Here is a 25,794-nt window from a genome sequence, read left to right on the forward strand (position 1 = left end):
AGGACCGGCAGAGGGGCCCGGGTTTTTACCCTGGGGGTGATGAAAATATCGTGGACCTAGATAAAGTGGTGGTTGCACAACATTATGGACACACTCAATGCCACTGAATTGTTCTCTTTAAAAGGGTTTTATGTTACATGAATTTTATCTCAGTTTAAAAAAAGAAATAGATTTATTTGTCCTGGGCATCTTAGTTATCTCCAAGATGACAAAGAGCCAACCTAGGAAGCTCCTTGGTCTTTGGAAATTAAAAGCCATTGTAAATGCCATATAAAACAATTGATCTTTAACTCTTCAGAAGGGTTCTATAAATTTCCTCCCAAGTAATTAAAGAGTGCTGTGTTATGTTTGAAGTCTCCTTGATGATTGTCTTAAGTACTCGTGTTGCACAACAGGTTATAAGGGTATATTAAGTGTTATTTAAAAATACCCTTAACATTGAACCAAGCTCAAAGAATTAATTGGGAATTGTTCTCTCTGCAGATTAATTTTCCACCAAAGAAGTTGATCCTCTAACTACTAAAACCAGTGTTTTTAAAAGAATTTATTTATTTTTAGAGAGAGGGGAAGGGAGAAAGAGAAGGAGAGAATCATCGATGTGGGAGAGAAACATTGATTGGTGGCCTCTTGCACGCCACCGACTGGGGACCTGGCCCACAACCCAGGCGTGTGCCCTGACTGGGAATCGAACCAGCAACCTTTTGGTTCACAAGTTGGCGCTCAGTCCATTGAGCCATACCAGCCAGGGCTAAAACCAGTGTTTAGTGGCTTTCAGACAGGTTGGATAATGATGGTTTTCTCCTAGCATATGGGAAACTTGAGGCCAAGTAGAAGAGAATGGAGTTCACAGTGAGTGGTCAAGGTTGACTTTTTTTTTTTTTTTTACACCTTTTACTGTAATTATAGCATGACTGAAAATGATTATTTGGTTCTTTTTTTAAAGCCACTATAGTTAGCTTGAGTATAAACACCATTCATTTTACCTGGGGTGTGACTCCCACAAATACATATTGTGCAAGCCTGGGTGCCATGGGCGCCGAATATGGAAGGACGTGACAGCTGTCCTTAAGTTTAATAGGTGCGAGATTTCTAGACATCGCTCTCATAATTTTTCATTACCTAAAGCCCATCTGTTCTGAAAGACCAGTTTTATGTTATCTTATATCAGAAGTGCTTGGAAAAAATAGCCAGCGGTTTGACAGTGTTTGGGAGAAGTTTTTTGTTTTCTTTTTGAAACGAAGCTGAGACTCTGTGTGGATCTGTTTCATAGATTTTAAATAGTTTCCATAATACAGGATGTTAGAATGAAATAGGACCACGCTGACACCCCGGATCTGCAGGGGCGCGCCGTGTTTTACATTCTCCGCGGCTGCCGCCACTTGAGAGGACGGCAGCTTTCCCAGGTTCTGGAGCGCCAGCGTCCCCCGAATCTGTTAAGGCATTCAGAGCAGAGCACAAGGACCGTAAGGTTTGAAGGGGGCTGTCTCTCTGCTGAGCTGGCCGAGCATATTACACCATGTATTCCTGCTAGGAGCTTTGGGTGGTGCTCCTAAATACTGAGAACCTTTTGGTTTTATGTTGATGTGACACGGAAAGTGTTACAGAAACAGTAAAGCCATTAGTGTACTCAAATAGACAATGGTTAGTAAACAAAAATGGGGGAAAATGCCCAACACGAGAAAAATTAGGGCACTTCTAAAGTACCCTGATTAAATGAGAAAGCTCCTGTTCATGAATATGTATTTTTTTCTAAAATATTTTTAAATCAAAAAAACTTCAATTGTAGTTGATATTCAATATTACTTTAGTTTCAGATCTATAGCATAATGGTTAGACGTTTATATTACTTACAAAGTGATCCCTCATTAAGTAGTATCCGCCTGTAATAACCATATGTAGTTATTACAATATTATTTATTATATTCCCTGTGCTGTACTTTATAATCCCATGACTGTTTTGTAGCTGCCAATTTGTAGTTCTCTTTTTTAAAGGTTTTATTTTATTTTTTTAGAGAAGGGAAGGGAGGGTGAAAGAGAGGGAGAGAAACATCAATGTGAGGTTGCCTCTCACGTGCCCCCGCACTGGGGACCTGGCCAGCAGCCCCAGCATGTGCCCTGACTGGGAATCGAACCCTGACAGTGGCCCTTTGGTTTGCAGGCCAGCGCTCAATCCACTGAGCCACAATTTGTAGTTCTTAATCCCTTTACCTTTTTCATCCAGCCCGCCTATCCCCTCCTATGTGGGAACCGTAAGTTTGTTCTCTGTATCTATGGCTCTGTTTCTGTTTTGTGTGTTTATTTCGTTTTTTAGATTCAGTGTATAAGTGAGATCTTATTGTATTTTTCTTTCTGTCTGACTTACTTCACTTAGCATAATGCCGTGTAGGTGCATACATGTTGCAAATGGTAAGATTTCATTCTTTTTTATGGCCAAGTAATATCCCATTGTGTACGTACACCACTTTATCCAGTCGTCTGTTGATGGGCCCTTAGGTTGCTTCCATATCTTGGCTGTTGTAAGTAATGCTGCGATGAACATGGGGATGCATATGTCTTTTCAAATTAGTGTTTTGGTATTCAGATAAATTCTGAGAAGTAGGATCGATGGGCCAAACGGTAGTTCAATTTTTTTTCTTAAGGAGACTTCACAGTGGTTTTCATAGTGGCCGCACCAATTGACATTTCCACCAGCAGTGCACTAGTTTCCCTTTTCTGCATATCCTCGCCAACACTTGTTTGATTTATTGATTATAGTCATTCTGACAGGTGTGAGGGAGGACCTCCATGTTCATGTGTGTTGGTGATGTGAAAATGAACATAGGCCGCACTGTCCCCTGGGCAGTCATTGGTATTGATGCCATTTGTATATCCCAGGGTTTTGACAGCCAACGGGGATTTCCCTTGGAGTATTCTCATTGAAAAATGTGATTAAAACATAGTTCAGTTGTCTAAAAGGCAAATCGTTAGAACAGCTTTAAAGGGGGCTTAGAGCAGTGGTTACTTTCAAGTCCTGTAAAGCTATTTTGCTTTGTCTGTAGTCTGGGAGTCCTGTGAAAATAGCCCAGTGTTTACACAGATAAAATCAGCATTGTGCATTTGATCACTTGGAGAACTGGAAGCCACCCCCCGCCCCCCCAGCCATCACTACAAACACCAAAACAAGCAGGGGTGGTATTGTTTATTTCTTTACAGTTAATTACTACCAAATTTGAATATGTAGCAGATTCGGGCCCCAGACGGAGTGATCCTGAGGATCTGTTTTGGAGCTCTAGTCGTTGATTTTTACAAACATCAGAGCAAATTACAATTTTTTTCCTTTTCAATTTTTTTGTATCAAATTGATATTCTGAAATATTAAATTACTCCGTGAATGTATCTTTTATCCAGAATTACCACTGAACCCACAAAGCCTTTGTATGAAACCAGTGCAGTAGTCAGTTTCATCTAAAAATTTCAATTTGACTGGCTCATGTTGTCTTTGTCTGGGGAATAATATAACTATTGGATTGTCTTTTTTGATGTATTGTTTTACTATTTCTAGAGAGTAAAAGATGATTTTATTTATTTATTTTTAGAGAAGGGAAGGGAGGGAGATAGAGAGGTAGAGAAACATCAATGAGTGGTTGCATCTCACGTGCCCCCTACTGGGGACCTGGCCCGCAACCCAGGCATGTGCCCTGACTGGGAATCAAACCGGCAACCTTTTGGGTCGCAGGCCAGAGCTCAATCCACTGAGCCACACCAGCTGTAGCTAAAAGATGATTCTTACTTGTTTGAAATAAAGGCCCCATTTCTGGTTTTCAGGGACAGAATCTCCTCAGAGTTTGTAGAAACTCTTCTAGTGCAATTTAGCTACATTATATTCCTTTTCCCTTAGCTTTGAGATACAATTGACATGTAACATTGTATAAGTTCGAGGTACACAAGGTATGATTGATACACTTACATATGGAAAAATGATGACCTGCCTGCCAACATTTCCATCACGTCACATACTTACCACTTCCTTTTTGTGGTGAGAACATTTAAGACCTCTCTTGGCAACTTTCAAGTGTAAAATATCGTGTTATGATTTATAATCCCAATACCGTGCAGTCGATCTCCAGAATTTACTCATCTTCTAACTGGAAGCGTGTGCCCTTTGACTGACGTGTCCCCATGACATCCTTACCCCTTACCCCCAGACCCCTGGTAACCACCTTTCTGCCCTGTGTTTCTGGGAGTTGGGCATTTTTAGATTTTAGACGTGATATCCTACAGTACTTGTCTGTCTCTGACTTACCTCACTAAGCATAACGCCTTCAAGGGCCGCCCACGGTGTCGCAAACGGCTGGATTACCTTCTTCCTCACGGCTGAGTGACGTTCCATTGTGTGTGTGTGTCTATCACATCTTCTTTATCCATATGTTCTAATTTTTTAGCAATGGTAAGTAACTGTATGAAAGGAGACTCGTGACTGCACTTCAAATAATCCAGGTGTTCCCGCTAAGCTGTATGTCAGGTCTAAAAACAAAATTTTGGGACAGTGAAAATGGCGGCGAACCTTCGCAAATCTTTTCTCTTTTTGCAGTAATGTTTGGTGAGCCATGTATAAGATATAATTAGAATTTTCTCAAAACTAGAAATACGTTTTTAAGTTTAAGAAATTTCTCACTAATACTGGCTCTCTAGATATTTTTAAAATCGTACACTTGCCAAGGTATTCATTCCTTCTGTTACGTCCTGGGGGACACAGGGGCCCGGCACAGAGCGTCCGCCCTCATTAGGCATCTGACCGAACCCAGATACACGGGGACTATTCCCCGGTCAGTGCCACAGAAGAAAGGCGCACATCCACGGTATGAGACCGTATATTGGGGAGCCAGCTGAGTGCTGCGAATTCCAAGAGGCTTCCCTAGAGAAGTGGATGTTGTTTTGCGAGTTTATGGCACCTTTACAAATACTCCCTGAAAAAATTTACATGGCATGGCTACAATTGACCGCACACTAAATTGTTCATGCTCCTTAAACAAAGGCTCCATGTCTTTTTTGCTCATTAATATTTCTTCTAAATGCCTGATAGTGATGAGAGAACCATCTAAGAAGAGGTGTTCTTAGCTTGAGGAAATCCTGGCTTTCCTGTGGCGTTTGTGTGTTTTTATTTTATTTATTTTTGGCCATTTTAAAAGATTTTTAAAATTTACTTCTAGAGAGAGGGAGGGAGGGAGAAAGAGAGGGGGAGGAACATCAATGTGAAAGACAAACATCAACTGGTTGCCTCTTGCACACCCCCAGCCAGGGACCTGGCCCACAGCCCAGGCCTGTGCCCTGAGCAGAACCCAACCAGCGACCCTCCAGTTCTCAGGCCTGTGCTCTGTGCACGGAGCCACGCCAGCCAGGGTGAGGCTTGGTTTGTTTTTAAAAGCATTAGTGTGTTGGTTATATTATATTAGTTTTAGTGTCTTGGTTATATTAGCATTTGCCCACAAGAAATTTGCAAACCAGAAACAGGAGCTCAAATACGCTGAAATAAGATAAAGCTAGAAATAATTCCAACCACTCAGAAAATAGAGCCAAACATGGTGGGTTTTCCTTGAAACATCTATTCATGTTTATTTTTAAAACCTGAAGAGCTGTTAGTTACTAGGAGAACTGATTACCCGTGTATAATGAATGGGAAGAAAACACTTGCGCTGGGATTATAGGTGTCTAAACTTTTAGCTGTCTCACATTCCTTGGCCACAGCTTAGGGAAGCCGGCCATGTACCAGAAAGGTTTTTGGCTGTTTTGTTTTGTTTTGCAGGCTATCTCAGGGACTTGAGAGCTCCTAATGGTATGATTGGAAGTAAAAAAAAATTATCATCTTCCCTATGTAAAATCTCGTCCTGCCGCGCTCTTCACGAACACTTAGAGCAGCTGCAGGAGAGCTGCGTGTTCGCCGTTGCCTCCCAGGCCCTTGCAGGGCGGCCGCCGGCGCGCCTCGTCCGGATAAACTGCGCCTGCGAACTAAGCTGATTCTCATCACGGGCCAGAAGGAATTTACCAGCAGCAGCCTCAGGACAGGGATAGTTGGGGAGCTTCCGCTGGCTCATTCATTCATTCATTCATTCATTCATTCATTCATTCATTCATTCATTCATTCAGCACAGACACACGGGGCCCCGTTGGCCTTGACCTCGGGAGCAGGGCTGGCCAGGCGGCTGCATGCGGCCCTGCCGAGGGGAGAGGCCCGAGCGCTCGGGCCCCGGCGGCGGTGCCCTGCGCACCTGCCGTGAGTGGGTTCGTGTGCCTGTGCCGGCGGCCGCGCTCGGCAGGAGGGTTAGAAAGTCAGGGGAAAAGACAGCGGAAACGAAATCCCGGATTTCCACTTCATTCTGTAGGTTCGCAGAGGTGGTTTTCCTGCTTAGAAGAAAATGGTAGGCAGTCAAGTGGAGGTAAAGTTACTTCCAGAATAGATATGTCTGTATGTTTTCTTCCTTAGGTGTCTTTTAAAGTAGTGACTCATTAAATAAAATTAAATTATGCTATATTGATAATCAAAAAACACTGAAGAAAGTGTGGAGCCCACAGGGAAATGTGAAACACTGTGTGAAACCCTCATAGCTCTCGCCACTGAGGGAGCCGTGCATTCTTATGTCCGTGTACTCTACCGTATGCGGACATTTAAACCGAGCAATCGAGGGGAACATTTATACCGGGTAGGAGTTAAACCTTGACGTATGTGCATGCAAAGCAGTAAGAAAAATGTAGTTTCTCATAGATAAGCGAATAAATACAGGGTGGGGGAAAATAGGTAGTTGTTTGTGTGGGAAAATAATACAATAATTAAATAACAATACTACAAGAATAAACTGTTGCATGTCCTCACAACTGTAAACCTACTTTTATCAAAGAGAACAATTACATTCCAAAGGTTAATGAACATGTATAAAAAGGGTAATTTCAAGAATAACCAAATAATGATTAACAGCGATTTACCAAATGAGCAAAAGTTTTCTTCTACTCCCTCTTCCCCTCCTCCTCTCCCCGCCGCTCTTGCCCACCTCCCCCACCTCTTCTCTTCTTCATCTTTTCTTTCTCATTTGTTTCTGTTTGGTTTGGTTTGGTTTCTGTTTTACACGCGGTAATAGTCGGTCCTGGCCAGGGTTCTGTGAGATAGGGACCCTGTACTCTGTCGTGGGTGTGACATGGGTTCACCGTTTCTGGGAAGGACGCAGGCGGCGGGCCAGGCTGGCTTTCAGCAGGACGCCCCTGCGCAGCTGGCTCCGCTTGGCTGGGGGTATGTTGGTAATCAGTTGTTGAATGTTTTCACTGTCACTGCTGCTAATAGATATCAATGAGCTTTAAAATGCCCCTCTTCAGAGACCTAGTAGTTCTCTTGGGAATGTAAACGAATTAATCTTCTTGGGATTTCTTTATAGCTTTGCACAGTAAAGGTCTATTAGTATGTTAACTCCATGAAAATTGAGAATTTATGTCTCTTACTTGCTATGTCCTCAGTTTCACACATAGTAGCTGCTCAGTGAAACGCTGACAGATGAACGAATAGATGAATGTGATTTGACTTGATGGATATGATTTTGGCTTAGAGTAGAAACACAGTGTAATGTTGCTTAATGTAATATTTGTGTTTTATTAGTCTTCACAAACACTTTATTTGAGAGAAATTATCTATTATATTACTGCAGTAATATATGAAAAATACTTTTAGCTTTTGAACAATAATATTATGTGCTGGATTTTTTCAAAAGTTGTTTTCCCTCCCAAGTGTGAAGTGTTTTTTTGCAATCAATAATCAATTCATACTTGGGTATTAATGACACCCATTCTCTGAAGAACATTTTACATTTTTAATGGGCACAAAACAGGAAATACATCAATCGAGAAAAAGTAATAGTTCAATATTATGTGTAATAAATTTTTCTATTGACTTTTTTCTTTCATAAATGTTTTATCTTCATTTTTGATCTCCAGTTGGCAGAGGCTCAAGTGATCTTAAGTTTCTCTTTTACCAAGATTTTCCCATCAATCCAAATGTGAACTCTTAAATATCAATTATGCTATATTACAAAAGCATGTAGGGAAATGCATAGCTACAGAATGATGTGTGCAAAAGCAGCAGTGAAGTGAACCCCGGGTTCAGTCCACCCAGGGAGAGAAACAGAACAGTACTCTGCTCCCTTCCTGATCTCATCACCTCCCCGCCCCACCCTAATTGAGTATTATCCAGAATTTTGTATTAAAAAATATTCTTGCCCTGGCCAGGTGGCTTTGTTGTTTGGAGCATCACTCTATACACCAAAAGGTTACGGGTCCAGTCCCTAGTAGGTGCGTGTATGGGAGTCAACCAATTGATTTTTTCTCTCACATTGATATTTCTCTCTCTCTCTCTCCCTCCCTCTCTCTCTAAAATCAATAAACATATCCTCAGGTAAAGATTAAAAATATAAATATATATATTCTTTTGTTTTGCTTTGTCGTTTTTCATCCCTTATGAATGCATCAGTAAATAACACATTGTTTGGTTTTGCCTGGTTTTGGATTTTATGTGAACGGACTCAGATGGACAGTTGTCGTTTCCTGATGCTGCTGCTCGGAGTCGTGCCGCTGTGCGTGTCTCCTGGTGCAAGAGTGTATGGCCCAGTAGAGCAGGGGTCCCCAGGCCCCGGGGCTGCGGGCCAGTACCAGTCCGTGGCCTGCGAGGAACTGGGCCACGCAGTAGGAGGTGAGCTGTGGGCGAGCAAGCAAACCGGCCCCTGGTGCCAGAAAGGTTGGGGACCGCTGCAGTAGAGGCATTGCCGGGTCATGCAGGGACACAGTCACCCTTACTAGCTAAAACCGACCTGTGTCCCAAGGTCCCAGCCACGGGTGAGCAGTCCCACTGCGACACGGGCTCGGTGTTCTCTCACTTTAAATTTTTGCCAGTCTGGTGGGTATGAGGTGGTATCTTGTAGTTTTAATGTGCACTTCTCCTATTACTAATAAGCTTAAATATCGTTTCATGTTTAAAACTTACTATTTTTGCCCCTTTTCCTGTTGGGTTATTATTTTTTTGAAAAGAAAATCAATATAGTCCTCATCATAAGAAAAAAAATTTTCTATGTAACTATGACGGATGTTAAATAGGTTGTCTGTGATCGTTTTGCAATGTCTACAAACATTGAGTTATTATGTGGTACACCTGAAAACTATATAAGGTTCTATTATACATCAATTTAAAAAAAGAAAATTAGTATCTGGATACTAACCGTTTGTTGATCACAGGTGTTACTGATATCTTCTCCCAGTTTGCCCTTGATGGTTTCCCATTCCCTGGGGTATCTTTCCATGAACTGAGTTTTTATTTTTTTAAAGATTTTATTTATTTATTTTTAGAGAGGGGAAGGGAGGGAGAAGGAGAGGAAGAGAAACATAGACCTGCAACCCAGGCACACACCCTGACTGGGAATTGAACCCGCGACCTTTCAGTTTGCAGGACGACAATCAATCAATCCACTGAGCCCCACCAGCCAGGGCTGAGTTTTTAGTTTTTATATAGCCCTGTTTATCAGGGTTTTTTTTTTTTTCTTTATGGGACATGCTTTTTTTGTGTGTCTTTAAAAATTCTTTCCTCCCTCAATAGCAGAAGGATCTCCTACATTATCTCCGAGAAGTTTTATAGTCTTGCTTTCTACATTGAGGCCTTTACCTGGATTAGTTCTTATATATTGTAAGAATTAGAGGTTTGAGTTGCTCTTATCCCGCAGGTACACAGTCGTCCCAGTACATCTCATGGAAAGGCCTGTTCCTTCCCCATTGCTGGGTGATGGCGATGGGGGTGACAATGACAACATTAACACCCACCAAGGGCTTGCCGTGTGCCAAGCAGTGTTTTACGCACAAGATAACATATTTCTTAGAGAAACCCTACAAATAGATCCTGCTTTCACCCCCATTTCTGAGATAAGAAACCGAAAGGCAGAGAGGTTCAGTGGCTCACTCCCAGAGACACAGCCCGTGTGTAAAAGAGCCGGAGTTCAAAGAGTCAGTTCATCCAGCTCCAGGCCCCAGGCCCTGCGCCATTGGAGCCTCTGTCCTGTCTCTATGGCTTCCTCTTTTCTATACCAAGACTCTATTTTCTTTGTTTTATTTTTCAGGGCCTTGTTCCTGGTCTTTCTGGCCCTGTTCCTGGTCTTTCTGCCCTTTGCATTTACCTGTTTTTCGGTTCGTGGCCTGTGTTACACAACCTCTTAATTAACTTTGTAGTAAGTCGGTATCTGGTGTGGCATGTACCCCTCCCCCCTTGTTCTTCTGCGAGAGTGTTTTGACCTTTGCAACTCCAACTAAACTTTCAGTTTATGTTCTCAAAAGGAACCTGTTGGGATTTTCACTGGCTCTGAGTTGAATCTGTAGATACTTCGGGGAAGAACTGATATGCTGTTCTCACAATATACAGCCTTCCAACCTGTGAGTGTGCTTAGTGTCTCTCCATTTATTCTGGCTTTCGTCACTGTCTTTTAATAAAGTTTTACCACCTTCTCCATGACAGACTTGCACATCTTTTATTAAGCTTATTTCTGTCTACTTGGACTTCTTCATGCTATTATGATATCATTTCTAGAAATTAACGTTCTGCTTGTTGCTGGTGTCTAGAAAAGCAACTGAGTTCTACGTGTTGATTTTATATCTAGCAATCACATTAAACTTATAATTCTAATAATTTTTCAATGGGTTCTTTTGTCTGTAACATAGTCATGTCATCTGTGAATAATGACTGTTTTGTTTCTTGCTTCCCAGTCCTTATACTTTTTATTTTTCCTGTCTTATTAAGCAACTAATTTCCCGAAATGTTGCCACAATTTATTTGTAAATAGAATCGGGTGAAGATTGTCACCAGATGAGTTAAGAAGAAACTTCTGGCCTTTGGAAACTCTTTGATTTGGGATCTGCAAACAGGAGACTGTTGGCCGCCTGGGATGATCCTGGTGGCTCCTCCCCGGGCATTTATCCTCGTAAATCATTTTAACATTTGGTCAGTGTATCTGATTATTCTTCCTTTGGAAGCTATCTTCTCATTTTAATTCCTTTTCTGAGAATGTCAGTTCCAAGACATCCAACTGCTTTTAGAATGCAGAAGTAGCATAAATTATATTTCTCAACATTACCAGGACAAATAACAAAATCGTGCAATTTTGCCCTGGCTGGTGTGGTTTAATGGATTGGGAGTCATTCTGCACACCCAGAGGTCACTGGTTCGATTCCCAGTCAGAGCACATGCCTGGGTTGCGGGCCAGGTCTCTGGTTGAGGGCACGTGAGAGGCAACCAATCATGTATCTCTCACACACGGATGTTTCCCTCTCTTTCTCCCTCCCTTCCCCTCTCTCCAAAAAAAATAAATAAAATCTTTTTAAAAGTCTTGCAATTCTATCATGCTTATATACATTATGTTATTTGATATATTTTAAGAACCTGTTTCAGGTAGGGGAAGACTATTTCCCCATTTTTCAGATGGGGAAAATGAGGCTTAATAGAGAAAGAATCTTGCCCCAAGTAACATGGCTTCTAGCTCTTTGAGTCAGAATTTGAACCCTGGTGTCCTAATTCCAAGTCCAAAGCTTACACTTCATCACACAAATGTTATACTCTCTTGTTTAGGAAAGTTTGGAAGGACGAAATTTAAAACTTCTTTTGGGCTTGGCTTATTGGCCTAACCAGAAGAAAATATCAGAGAATCAGGATTTTGATTTATCTAAAAAATTAGGTTTCTCTTCTTTAATGAAATTGTGGGCCTCAGGTAGTAAAAAAAACAAACAAACACACACCTCTTTTCAGAATCACAGATTACGATATATCCTTGCACCTCACTCAATAATGTAAAAACACAGGTCGTGAGCCACAATGGGGTCTGAGAGAGAAGGAGGGATTGTCAGCTGGCAGACACTCACCACCAGCTCTGATCTCCGCAGCCTAAGAAATCCCAGCCGTAGCCTCCGAGGCCCTGTCTCTCCATCACGCTGTTCTTTTCCTCTGTCTTGATGCTCCAGGCTCACGGAGTTCTCTCTCTTCCTTCCACTTGCCATGCTCCTTCCTTTCCCGGCCTTCACACGCTCTCGTCCCTGCCTGGAATGTTCTCCCTCCCACCTTCTGCCCGCACTTTTCCCGATTTGCCTGCTGCCTTTGCTTATGACCAAAACACCGCTTCCCCTGAGAGCCTTCCTTCCCCTGGTTCGGCAGCCAGGCCGGCCCCCCGCGCCTGTGCTCCCGTGTGCTGTTCTCCACTATGATTCCGTGGTCTCGCACAGCGCCGGCCTTGCAGGGCTTGGCTGAACTATTGCAATTTATTGGAAAGAGACAGGGTGAATGGGTTACACAGAAAGTGACGCAAGACCCAAAGAAAAGGAGCTTCGATGATGAGGACAGATACAGAGTCTCACACAAATCACGCCCCTTTTTTATGACAAAACCTTTTATTACCAAATCATAAGCATGTAGTTCGATAACATAACAATATCACACTCAAGCACACCCTGACATTTAGGTGAAATGTTCGAAATAAAGCTATAAATTATTGCGTCCACATAATAAATGTGCCACGGGCTGCTTGGACAGGCCAGCGTCACCAGACTGGCACCGGCCGGTGGAGGGCTCGAAGGAGCGCCCGTTTTGAATGCCCAGCGTGATGTGGTCTTACGTCTCTGCTTTCTCTGCCTCTCTGCAGTCTGGTGTGTTGTCCCCAGTTTTCCGTGCATGGCCCCAGAGTTTCTTACGGGTCCAGCCTCGCCTGTCATGTGGGTCCTTTGGGTCAGATGCCCACCTGTGGCACTGCGGTTGGGAGTTGGGATCCCTTGTCTTCAAAGGGGACTATACCTGTGTCTGCCTTAATCTGCTTTCCTTAAAATTGCAAGTGAGTTCATTGGTTAGTGTGTGGAAAACCTTTTCCATTGGCGTTAACTAAGTTCTAGGTGCCAGGGTTTAAAAAATTCTTCTCTATGACATTTCTGTAATAATTTCTGCGCCAGCCCCCGATCTCCCCAACGCACTCACATACATCCTGGAATTACTTATAGGTTTTAGAAATAAGTTGGGGCTTTAAAAATCTGGCTTTTTCTCCTCATTAAAAATTTAGCCACTATACTTTGCTCTTTAGTCTTTGGACTGCCTTCAACGTTCCTCCTGGTATTTAGAGTGTGGTTTTCCCCTTGCTCCCTCTCCCTCTGTTCTTCTGCCCTTGGCTTGGTCTTGAACTTTCTCCTGAGGGAGAGAATCGCCCGCCGGGGCGGCTGAGAGCTGAGGTTACTTCTCCAGGAATGAAAGGGATGCGGGACAGCTGGAGCAGGGGAAGGTGACAACTCTTGTAGCTGCTGACAGAGCAGGCTCAGGAGAGGACCCAGTTTGCATGCAGACAGCCTTGCTCATCCAGGCCGGTCACAGAAACTGGGAACTGGGGGAGAAGTTTCCATTCTGGGGTGAAGGCACACACTAACGACACTGAACCTTTGTGTGACAGATACTCATCATATAATCACACCATGACTAAGCCCTTCCTGTGCTCTGTCACTGTGAGACAGGTGCTTTTTTTCTTATAAGCAAGATTTTGCTTCTGTGACTGCTGTCTCTCTTTCATTAGCATTGATCCAGCCCCCCATGATAAGTTAGTCCCAGCTTTCTGAACCTAGTTTTTATAACCTTGTCATTTTTCACGCTTTTCCCCTTTTGTTTAAGATACTTGACAGTGCCTCTCTGGAGGAGGAATCTTTCAGAACACTTAAAAAATTAGTGGGTTTAAAAAAAAAAATTATTGATTTGAGAGAGAGACACTGGTTCGTTGTTCCACCCATCCCCACATCCACCAACTCTTGTATGTGCCCCGATCAGGGATCGAACCTACAACCTTGGTTCATCTGACCACACTCCAGGCAACTGAACTACCTGGCCAGAGCAGTGGGTTTTTAAAAAAATTTCAGTGAAAAAAAGTAAGCACTCTTTAAAATGTTTTTCCTTGAAACTCTTCTTAATCTTGTTCACTCAGCATATCCGGGGCAGTTACAGACGCTTGTTTGTTGCCTTCACTGTATCCAGAGGCACAGAGAGAGGAGAACCGAGAATGACTAAGGCATCCTCCCAAGAGCATTGAAATAGGCCAAACGCTTACTGCTGCTTCTCGAGGGAGGACGGGCCATAGTCCTTGCCCCTCCAAACCTCAGCCACGCAAACTCCAGGGCACTCAGACTCCGGAGACTTTCCCTCCGGTTACATTTCTTACCCTTTGTTTTCCTTTTAGGATGTGATGCGGAACCGCGTCCCACGGGTGGAGCACCCTGTGCTCGCCAGCCCTGCTGTGCCTGCTCCCTCGGTCCTGCCTTTTGTTGCAACCCAACACCAGCCTCCTTATTGCCCTTTTACACAATCTAATTATTCTGATAACACTAGGACAGGGCAGCTTTTTATATTCTCTGTGCCCTCCCACATGCTTTATGTCCTGACTTCGTCCATATGCTGTTCGCTTTCTTTTTTTAAAGATTTTTTTTTTTTTATGTTAAGTTTGTACCTCCATTTTCATCCTGGGTTTGTTTACATTCTTACCTCTTGTGTTGAGAATGCAGTTCTGGAAAGAATCACGAACATCGACTGACTCCTTGGTATTTTCACTTTTATAACAGAAACAGACCTAGTCAGACTGTGGCTAGATGCAGCGGCCATACCTGTGTCTATACCTGTTTTTGTGGCGGGTTGTGTGTAGCCTTGCACTTGAAGGAGATTCTGAGGGCTGGCAAACCTTCTCTGCCCATGTTTCCCTTTCTAATGAACCCACTGTGTTAACTCAATTGTCCAACCGTGAGGCTGGGACGTCGCAGGCTCTGTTTTGTCAATTATGTCCCGGGCTCCGCCTTTGGGTGGCATTTTGGGTGGCATCGTCGTCCCAGGGGGCGGGCACACGACCCTGACGCACAGGACCCATTTCAGAAATGGCACATGAGTATAGAATACATGGCTTTACAGGATCTGCATCTGCTTGTTTTTTCCTTTTTAATTTGAATTTCAATGAATGAATTGATTTCAAGTGTTCTGTTGTCCACACTATTACAGGGGGCGCCCACCCCCGCCCCTGTTTGCCCACCTCCACCCAGCCCCTGCCCCAGCCTGCCCCTGCCTGTACTGTCAAAACAGAAGCTGTCTGTGCTCCTTGAAATCAACCCTTTAACTCTTCCTCTTATACTTTATCTGTTCTTTCCGTGGGCAAACAATGCAGTCACTTTGGGTAACGGTTTCCCAATGCTTCAAGGTTTGACATTTTTATGTTGAAACTATATATCTGAGTACTTCTGCTTTTAGTTCAATGTATGAGAAAAATTCTTAATTTGTCCGTAGACATCAATTAAAGTTTTTGGTAAAAATTTGAGAACTCAGATTTCAGGTGGTGTTTGTGATGACACATTCTTGTTTCTAAAGTTTTATAAACTTTTTGTTGTTGTTGTTTCTGTATATATAGCCACTTTAATATTCAGACCCACATTGATTTTTAAAAACATTTTAAGTGGAGCTTTTGTTACATTTACTCTGGGTAAATCTATACCTTCTGACACTTTTCTCTCAAAGATAAGAGGAAGCTAATACCAGTCATATCATCCCAAGGGATTCTGTTTAAATAGAGCCATTTAAGGTCTGCTTCTCAAAGAGTCCAAGTCCTTAGAAAAGTGGATTTATCCAAAATAAAGAGTATCCTGAAACTGGTCGAGACAGCACAGACGGAAGTGCAGCGGGCGATAGAGAAGGAGTAACCCCCTCCTGGGGCAGGTTTGCTGTGGAGGCGAGCAGGTCCCTTTCCCTGGGTCTGAACCATTCGTGCAGAGGTGTTGTAACTTCAGCAACTCAGCTTCTTACTAGACTGGCTTATTCCAGGAATTTTGATTAGTGTCAGCTTAATACACTTTTCAGTTACAGGAACGACCCTATTAAAAGTTGACCTACACTTTGGAGAAAAACGTTGTGGGTAATCTGAGTCTCCTAATCTCAAAGTAACTAACCAGCTTTTCTGAATGCAGTTCCTGTGTCGGCTCGTTTGCATAATTTGGATTAAAAAATCAGATGTCAGCCGGTTTCCTGAAGAGCCAAGAATAACCACTCTGTACTGAGCTAGAGAGACCAGCCTTAACAGTGGCTACTGGGTGCGTTTGTAGGTACTTGAAGGCAGAGGTAGGAACTCTGTTGAAGATATAATGACCTAAGCAAGTGCCATAGTTCATACTGACTCTGGCTCAGTCCGCAGCGCATGACGGAGCTCAATCACAGTATGGAATATAAAGCCAGACAGGGAAATGATGGTGAAATTCAGCACTTGTATATTGACTAATAAAATTGCACTTGCCTCATTTGTCTTTCCAAGCTCGACCAGCCTCTCGTAGCTGAAAGCTGCTGGCACAAACCCCTGGTTGGTCTGAACCCAATGAGTGGTGATGGGTCAAGAGGGGGCTTTAGGGGGCTTCTTGGAAGGTACCTGTCGGGTTGTGACCAGCTGCTTGGAAACATCCATTTGCAGGCCTCTTGGCAATTTTACAGTTAATTGTTGAGTCTATATATAGTAGGCTCTTAGAAATTAATCACGATTTTCCATTAGGTCATGTATTCTCTGGCTTTCTTCATCTTTGGCAACGTGCAGCTTTCAAACAGAAATTTTACAGTGTGTGTCATATGGTAATGGTTCTTCACGTGTGGTCCCTGGACCTCTGGAGGTTCTAGAAGCTCCCTCCTGGAGTCCACAAGGTGAAAACTGTCTTCGTGGTGACATTACCTTTTTGAAATGTGTGGACATTTGCAACTGACAGCGCGGAAGCAGCAGGGGTCGGCCTGCTGGCGCCTTGGCATGATCGAGGCACCGGCTCCAGACCACCCGCGGTTACTGTGCCCATCGCCCTTCGCTGTTAAAAAGTCAGCTTTTTATTTTACAATGACCTTGATGAAATAGTAGAGGTTATTATCTGTATTAACTCTCAACACCCCCCACCATCCCCCTTTTTTGGTAGTGATTCAACTGTATCTTCCATATTTCAGGCCAAAGAAAAAGTATTATTTTTAATTTTATTTTTCCATTACACTTGACATTCAGCGTTATTTTATATCAGCTTTAACCCTTGAACATACATCTTTTTAATAGTATGTGTGACAAGGTAGGGGTGTATGCCTGCTGCACCCGGGGCTTCCCAAAGCACATCACTGACAGCGTTGTGAGCTGAACGAGCCCCTTCCTTCATGGGACACCGTCTGTACCTCAGAGGAAGGTTGGCAGGCAAACCCTGGCAGACATTTTCTCAAAAATGAATGAAGTGAGCCTCTCACTTCAAGGAAACAGCTGACAACGTTTGTTGCCCATGATCAAATTCTAGCTTTTAAGTGAAAATTGGGATTTTAGAACATATGTATTTGCCACTGTGAGCTTGACAGCTTCCAAATAATTTGACTCATCAGATAAGAGGAGTGGTGATATAAACAAATGTGACTTTTCCAATATTTCATAATGAAGCATGCTAACACTTGGAAAATCTTCATACTGTATTTTGCCGTGTGTAACGCACACTGTTTTTTGCCCAAATTTTTGAGAGAAAAATTAGGATGCACATTATATATGGGTTTAATGATTACATACCATGGGTATAATAATGGGTATGATTACCCTGTGTATAATGCGCACAAAACATGGGTGCGCATTATACACGGGAGGACATCATATGCTGCAGAATACGAATACGGTATATTAATGAAATAATATTTTCTGAATGACCAGTGCATGTGTTTTACAATCACGCACCGGTAAAGGATCCATTCAAAGCACAAAGTAGCCTGGTGCTTTTTATTGTAACCAAGTATGAAAAATTCATTGCTAGGGTTTCAGATGGCACGTTGCACGCAGCTAACCTCTGAGAAACAGGTATTTGTTGAGTTTTGATGTGGCATCAAATAAGAATATCCGCCATTACCTAGGAAGGCTACTGGAAGTCTCCTCTGCTTCCTAACTGCATAGCTCTCTGAAGCCCTGTTTTTTCATGTATTCCAACTCAAGGAAGGAACTACAACAAATTGAATACAGAAGTGTCTGTGAGCATCCAGGTGTCTTCTATTAAGCCAGACATTAAAGGGATTTGCAAAAATATGAATCAATGCCATTCTTCTTGCTTTCTTTTTTCTTTTTTCTTTTTTGGTTTTGTTTTGGAAAGGAAGTTGTTGTTTACATTAACATGTAATGGAGTTATTGTCTTTTTAAATTAATTAAAAAATAATTGTAAAAATCACTCCCTCTTTAATTTCTGATAGCATAAGCATTGACAGTTGCCACCCACATAAACAAAAGCTTTTTGGGGTCCTTAGTGATTTTTAACAGGGCAAAGGTGGGCCAGGGGGGGTCTTCTGAACCACTGTCACGTGACATCAACCAGGAAGGGGTGCGTTCTGGGGACTGGCTCCTCCCAAGGTCACAAAGGCTATTTTTTTAAGATTTGGAATTTTTTTTTTCCACTGAGTTTTCCACATTTTAGTCAAGAATGTAAGTGGGCTGATTAGTTTTTCATCTGTTTTGAATTTCCTTTCAGCTTCTGTCAAAAAAGTTCACGCTGCGGTGATCCACGCGGTCCAGGGTGGGGGAGGCACCACCAGGCCGGTTCCCAGCGGAGCTGAGCGGGGCTCCCGCACCGGCAGGCTCTTGCGTATCTGGCCCGGGGAGCTTTATCATGGAGCCCTCCTCTCTTATTTGGACCCTGTTATTGTAGCAAAGGCTTTAATACAGCTTGCAGAATGTTCCAGGATACAGATAACTTTATTCAAAACACATTGTTGGTTTGAGGCCAGTAATTTTTAAGGTGAGCTCAATTCAAGTGTAGATTTTTAAAAAAGGTTTTGTACTGAAAGCTTTATATTGCATACATTAGGGCTAAAAAAGAATTGCCAACTAATGGAATTGGGAAGAATACAGAGTTAGCCCTCACTGGCGTGGCTCAGTGGGTTGGACACCGTCCCGCGAAGCAAAACGTCGCTGGTTTGATCCCCAGTCAGGGCACAGGCCTGGGTTGCGGGCCAGGTCCCCAGTAGGGGGTGCGTGAGAGGCAACCGGTTGATGTTTCTCTCCCTCTCTTCCTCCCTCTCTGAAAATAAACAAACAAAATCTTTTTAAAAATAGAGTTAGATTTTTAACAAAGCAAGAGTGTTGAAAATAGCCAACACTTCAGAGATAGTGGGAAATTATACAGAGAGGGGGCTCTCAAATGGGAGTGTGTGGAAAGGAATTTTTAAGTAAATATGATCACTATGAAATTATATCAACAAAGGTTTGCTGATTAGCAGAGAACTTTAAAGAAACCTTGCTCTAAAGAGCTGGAAGTGGTTTGGGATCCTTATAGCCGTCCTCACCTTGTCCGTGGCGAATACAACTCAAGACCCCAGTGGACGCCTGGGCTGGATGGGGTCTGCCCGAACCCTGTCTCTGCAATGTTTTTTCCTACACCTACATGCGTGTGATAAAGTCGAATTGATACATTAGGCATAATAAGAGAGTAACACTAATGAGCAATAAAATGGAACAATTATTAACAAGTTGTAACAAAAGTTGTGTATGTGTGGTCTCTCTCTCTCTCTCTCTCCCTCTCTCAAAATATTTTACTGTCCCGGACTCACCCTTCTTGGGATGATGCGAGACGACACAATGCGTGTGTGATGGGATGAAGGGAGGTGGAATTTTCCATTTTAATATTTTCAGATGACGGCTGACCGAGAATAACCTCAACTGTGGAACAAGAAACTGTTCCACATACGAGGGGGGACTCCTGTACTTGAATTATCTGTATATTTGTCCTCTCAAGTAGTGTAAAGAGACCTAGAGTCTTGTGTTTACACTGTTCATTTGCTTGACAACCCTTGTCTTTAGAGATAACATAAATAAATAATCTCCCTGAACGGTGACTCTTGAAATGGAATCTTGGAGTTTGCAGAACTGTTGAGGAGGAAGAACCTATGAACACCTTACATATGTGTCCCTGATTTTTTTTTGAGAACATGAAAAGTTACCTGGTATAAAGACATTTTTACAGTGATTATTTTTTATGAGAAAAACATGCTAGTGAAATAAAACCTTAATTTCTCAAGTCAATGCCTCCAACTGTTCTGTGGGCCGGGGTGGGAGCAAGGTGGAGGAAATTCTTTCTCCTCAGAAGAGCGTTTCTCAAGTTTGCAGAGGTGTGTTTTGACTCTGCCACCTGCCCACTCCCACCCAAGCTGGGCTTAAGTGGAAAGTTTACCAATTTTACAGTTTGCACTACTTCGAATGGAAAATAGCATCAAAGCACCATGACAGAGTTGACATCGGAGGTGCTAGATTTTAAAACAAGCTGAAGGGTGATGCTGAGTGTTCACTGCCAGATTGCACACGCCCACCATCAGATGAAATGGTAGCTCTGCGTTTTCGTATTTGACCTGCTGCTTGCCCGTCATCCTGACCCTCGCGACTGATGCGGGCCATTATTTCTGCATCTGGGAGGCAAACGACTAACAGCTCCTGTTGTTGGGTGGCTTTTCTCTGGGAAGACCCAGAGCCTGGGCTGGAACCCTCAGCCGCCATTGCTGTTACCCCTCAGAGACAGCAAACTTCCACCTTTGCCTATTGTGGTTCCCCCTAAGCCGTGGTGTGGTGTCACGGTGCGGTGTCGCGCTGTGCCGGACCTCTCTTCACTTTGGTAGCCGCTGTGGGGCTCCCCCTCCCAGGCCGGGCCCCCTGCACTGATGGACGCAGAGCAGGCTGCCGCAGCCTTGGCCTTCTCACCCTTGGCTGCTGCTCACACCCGGCAGCTCACTGGCCTCCCTCCCTCAGCTCTGAATCAGCAGGTCTGTGTTTCCAACGTTCTCCGCGTCACTTCACCCCCAACTGCTGCCCCTCCGTCTATGTTGTCACAGGAAGCAGAAGCAGGGAGTCACCCTGGAATCCCCCTGTCCTTCCTTCCTTCCTTCCTTCCCAGCCTCCTTACCCAGTCAGTCCCCGGGGCTCGATTCTGTTAAGTGTTAGCAAAATCCTTCCCTCTGCTCCCTTTTTCTGTCCTTGGAATTGGAGCAGTCTCTTGGCTTTAGTCTTCCGGTGATTCTGAACAAGACTATGTTTGTGCCACACCACCCACCCCCGACCCCGCAAGCTCCCCAGTGGCTCACTGGTGCCCACTGCGGGGTTTGGGCTGGGCATTCAAGGCCTTGGGGGACCAGGCTGGGACTTGGCCTGGTTTCATCACCCACCACCACTCACCCCCTTCACACCCTACCCCACCCTGTGCTCCAGCAGGACAAGGTCACCCGCTTCCTGGGCATCTCCCTGCCTTTGCATTAGCTGGTGCTAGAATCCTGCACCTGCTTCCACTCTTCCAGACCAGGAGCCTCAACACGATGCAAGTTGAGCTATATTTTGGTTTCCCAGTTCCTAGTACCATTCGTGGTCCTTAGGCTTGGCATGTTTCAGTCAAGTCCATGAGAGTTATTTTATTTATCTGTTTGCAGAAAGCAGTATTTTGTACCGCTTTTCCGCCCCAGAGCCTGGCCCCAAATTTCAACGAGCTGTTTTGAGCTCGGAGACAACAGTTAAGGTGCTCATAGTGCGACTGAGTTAGTGGTGGGGGGGGTCTCACCTCTCAGTTGTCAGTATCTGATAAAGAGATTTTCCTTTGTGCCAGGACATTCATCATATCCAAAAAACATGTCTCTAATAGGGATAGAGAACATGAACAAATGGGTCAGAGTTCAGAACCCAAGACAGTTTTCAAACCAAATTTGGTAATGTTGACTTACAACTGCTCAACACAAAAGCACCCGAGTGCAATCATGGAAAATAGTAGAACTGCTTTCTGTGTGGCGATATATTGTTGAGAGAACTGCTCATTGAAATTCTGTTAATTACAGAGAAAGATAATAAGCTCTCTCTCTCTTTTTTTTTTTTAACAGGATCAATTCGACAACTTAGAAAAACACACACAGTGGGGAATTGATATTCTTGAGAAATACATCAAATTTGTAAAGGAAAGGACAGAGATTGAACTCAGCTATGCAAAGCAACTCAGGTAAGTTGCTGTTCAGAAAGGTTATTTGTTCATTAACTGCACAATGGATGTAAGAATAATTGATATTCTTATTTTATAGTAAATACGTAGAATCCTTTAGATGGTTCTTTTTCCAGTACATGTCAGATAACATTTCAATAGAAATAATTGCTTTTACTATGGAAAAGTAATTTTCAGACAATAAACATAAAAGCAAAGTCATTGCTTTTAAGATCTTTTTTTTTAAAAAATATTTTCTCAATTTTGGAGCAGCTGATTTTTTCATAAAACTTTGTATTGAACTATAACTTATATAGAGAAAAGTGCACAAATCCTAAGGGTACAGGTCCGGAATGTTCAGAGTGAACACACTCACGTCGCCAGTACCCAGGTGAGGAGACAGGAAACTACCAGCATCAGAGGACCCCGACCCTGTCCCGTTCACCACCCTTCCCCAGGGTGACTGACCACCGCGCAGACGTCTAACAGCATGGATCTCGTCCTCCTGGTTTTTGAATCTTGTGTGAACGTGCTCACTGACTAGGCAGTGATTGTCTTTGGTGTCATTGTGCTCCATTACGTCTGTGAGATTCATTCATGTTGTTGAACGTGGCGGCAGCTGGTTTCTCTCCAGTGGTTTCAGAATTTCGGCATCTGAGGGGGCCACAGAGCGGCCATTCTCCCCTCACGCAGCAAGTGCTTGTCTCCTATTTGGGGATACAGTATATGCCCAGGAGTGGAACTGAGGGTCACATAGGCTTTGCGTGTGTTTAGTTGGAGTCGATGGGGTCAAACCATCTTCCAAAATGCTTCTGCGACGCCCGCTCCCTCCGGCAGTGTGGGGGGGGGTCCCATGGGGCGGCCCTGGGAAAGCGCTTCGGGCCTCTTACATCTTTAATATTAAATTATCCAAGAAGTTAATGCTTTTATATAAAATGTTGAAACGTTTTAGTAGAACGAAGCTTAAGCTTGAAATGGCACGTGAAACCTTGAGTGACTGCTTGTTGGGATGAGTTGGTCTGTGCAGATTGTTGACAGACAGACCCGTGAAAGATCCAGATGACTTGGTTTGGAAACATTTCTTTTTTAATCCACGGAGCATCTGCAGATGGCATATGGCATATGTCATGTGTCATTGAAAGAATGCATGTTCTTCCCGGGCTGGGGGTGTTGTTTGTGAATAAGCACCTAAGTGTTATGCAGGGGACATTTTTCTGGATGACAAGTTTTGTTTCCACTGAGTAAACAAAACATTAAACATACCACTCAATGAAATACTTTTTATTACATGTGGAATCCAGATTGGTGTCTAGTGCCCTGTGTGCACATTGGCCACATTGGTATTTTGAGGCTCTTAGAACCAAAAATAGGACTTAGAGAATGAGCGGCTTCATGCTGATTATTTAAATGTTGCAACCATTCGTAAAATGTTGTCTTTTAGGTGAAAAGGGGTTACATATAGTTTTAGCCAAAATAAGTTCTCACTTTACAGAGTTCTCTCTATCCATTGTCTCTCTTCTTTGCCCACCAGCGTACACCCCTCTCTGCTGGCGCCCTGCCCGACCATCGCCTCCTGCTTTAGAGGGTTGGTATCAGACGTCACTAAGTTGGTTCTCGCACGTTTCCCGACCGTCCGGCGTCACGAGGGGAGCGCTTCCTCACCCCCCACCCCTGCTGCCCCCTGCTCCCTGCCCTTCCTCCCTACCCTGGGTGAGGGAACCTAGGGCTCAGGTCACCAAATGGGAGGCTCTTGGAAAAGACTCCAAATTCCAAGACAGGCTTGCGGTACCATTGCCTAGGTCCCTATTGACCATTTTATGCCACTGTGGACCATGTTTCGTAACTTGAAATAAAGTATAAGTGTGACCACTATGATGTTAACCTCTAGGGAAGGACTTTTCCTGAGATTTAAACATGGACATTTGTTTCATTACATCCCTCAGAAATATCTAAATTTGTGCTTGTTGGGAGAAACCGATAGAAAAATACAAGTCATTGAATAAATGCCTCCCAAATGAATACTGATCATGCGGGAGAGTCTTCTAACCTTCGACCCTGAGATCCCAGCTGGGCCCTACGTGCTGACGCGTCATGCTGTTGATCCCTGGTTGACTTGCTTTCCCACTTTGCTGAGTGGCTCTTGCACAGTTTCTTTTATATCGGTCCCAACACCCCCATTCCACCCTCAGCGGTCGCTTCCTCCCCTTCAATGAGAAAATGGGCAAAGTCAGGAGAAACGGTCCACAGACCCACACTCCAGCTACCACCTGCCAGCAGGCCCCCGCGTCCCCATGATGCTTCTGCCTAAACCCAGGCCCCCCTTGTGCACGAGGACTCGCCTGCTCCCTGACCCCAGAACTCTGCCCCACGGGCTCTCCTCTCTGTCCTCCGACAGCAGTTCCTCACTCCCCCCAGCGGTTCTCGCCGGCACACAGGTGCGCCGCTGTGTCTCCCATCATTAGAAAAACAGGACTCTTGAGCCCGCTTCCTCCGCCAGCCACTCCCGCTTCTCTGCTTCCTTCCCTTTGCGGCAGAACTTCTCAAAAGTGCCCTTACTCGCTGCCTCGCGTTGCTGTCCTCTTGCTACCGTCCCCTTGGAGCACCAGCTCTGCTCCTCCAAGGCCCCAGTGACCCCCCGCCCATACTGACCATCCCAGTCGCCTGTCCTCTGCCCTCATCATCGTTGACCTCAGCCGCTTGGGGGGGTACCACCTCCTCCGCACCCGGCGAACAGTCTTTAAGGCCATGACTTGCAGACAGTCTGTGTCTTCACGCTGGACCCCTCTTCTGAACTCCGGAAAGAGATTACACAGAATCTCCATTTGGGTGCCTAAAAGACACCTGCAACATAACATCGGAAACTGAATCTGGCCACTCAAAATGCGCATCTCTGCAGCCCAGTGTCCCCCGCCCACGTGAGGGTTACGCTTCCTCGCTGAGCCCAGAAACCCCAGAACCATCTTTGGCTCCCATCTTCCCTCACACTGGGCCCCCCCATCCAGGCGGGCAGCGAGTCCTGGTGACTCCTCTCCAGACTGACCCAGGATCCGACCGCTCGTTACCTCCCTCGCTGCTGCTGAGGGCTCGTCCCCCCACCTCAGCCTGGCCATCAGTCTCCTCACTAGATTCCCTTGGTCCCCCTTCCCCACTCTCATCTGTCTGTTTTCCACCAAACAGCCAATCACTGCGCTCCTCTGTTCAAAGGACCCCCCACCTCCCCATTTCACTCAGTAAATCCCAAATCCTCTCGGTGGATGTCCTGCCAAGCCCTGTGTGCTCTGGTCCCCATACCAAGCATCTCTCTCCTCCCTCTTCCTCCTCCTCTCTGCTCTAACCACACTGGCCGCCTTGCTGCTTCCACTGTGCCCTCAGGAGCTGTCCTGGCCTTCCCACGCAGAGATCCCGTCTGTTCACCCCAGGAGCTGCGCGGCCAGCTCCCCCTGCACCCTCAGGTCTGCTCAGGCGTCACCTGCTGCACCGTTCAGTTTTTCCATGGCACTGGTGGCTTCCTAACCTCCTCTGATTTTCTGGTCTGTGGTATTTATTGTTCATTGTCTCCCGCTCCTTCCCTGCTAGAATGTAAGCGCTCCTGGCCGGGCTCGCAGCGCGTCCCCGAGAGGTGCTCGTGGAGCGCTATAGAAAGAGCGAATGGACAGGGCGCAGGTCTGGGCTGAGGTCCTTGGTCAGCAGGGCTTCCAGGAGTGTGTTTGCACAGGCCTGTGAGAGCCCGTGAGGGCTCAGTCACCAACAGAACAGCTCACAGTGTGTCAGCAGGGTTGC

The 25,794-nt window shown here is 44.6% G+C and overlaps 1 protein-coding gene across 14 annotated transcripts in view; it reads left to right on the forward strand.

The window, feature by feature from the left end:
* The window catches only part of FNBP1 (formin binding protein 1), a 110,092-nt gene that overhangs the window by 19,162 nt on the left and 65,136 nt on the right, over positions 1-25,794 (forward strand). For all 14 annotated transcript variants that reach the window (XM_054584230.1, XM_054584228.1, XM_054584229.1 and 11 more), the window contains exon 2: positions 21,920-22,035. In XM_054584230.1, the coding sequence (XP_054440205.1) occupies positions 21,920-22,035 (116 nt within the window). The remainder of the gene's footprint in view (positions 1-21,919; positions 22,036-25,794) is intronic.

The sequence above is a fragment of the Pteronotus mesoamericanus genome, unplaced genomic scaffold, assembly GCF_021234165.1.
Source record: "Pteronotus mesoamericanus isolate MK-2021 breed Mesoamerican mustached bat unplaced genomic scaffold, CSHL_Meso_final contig_78, whole genome shotgun sequence".
Taxonomy (NCBI): domain Eukaryota; kingdom Metazoa; phylum Chordata; class Mammalia; order Chiroptera; family Mormoopidae; genus Pteronotus; species Pteronotus mesoamericanus.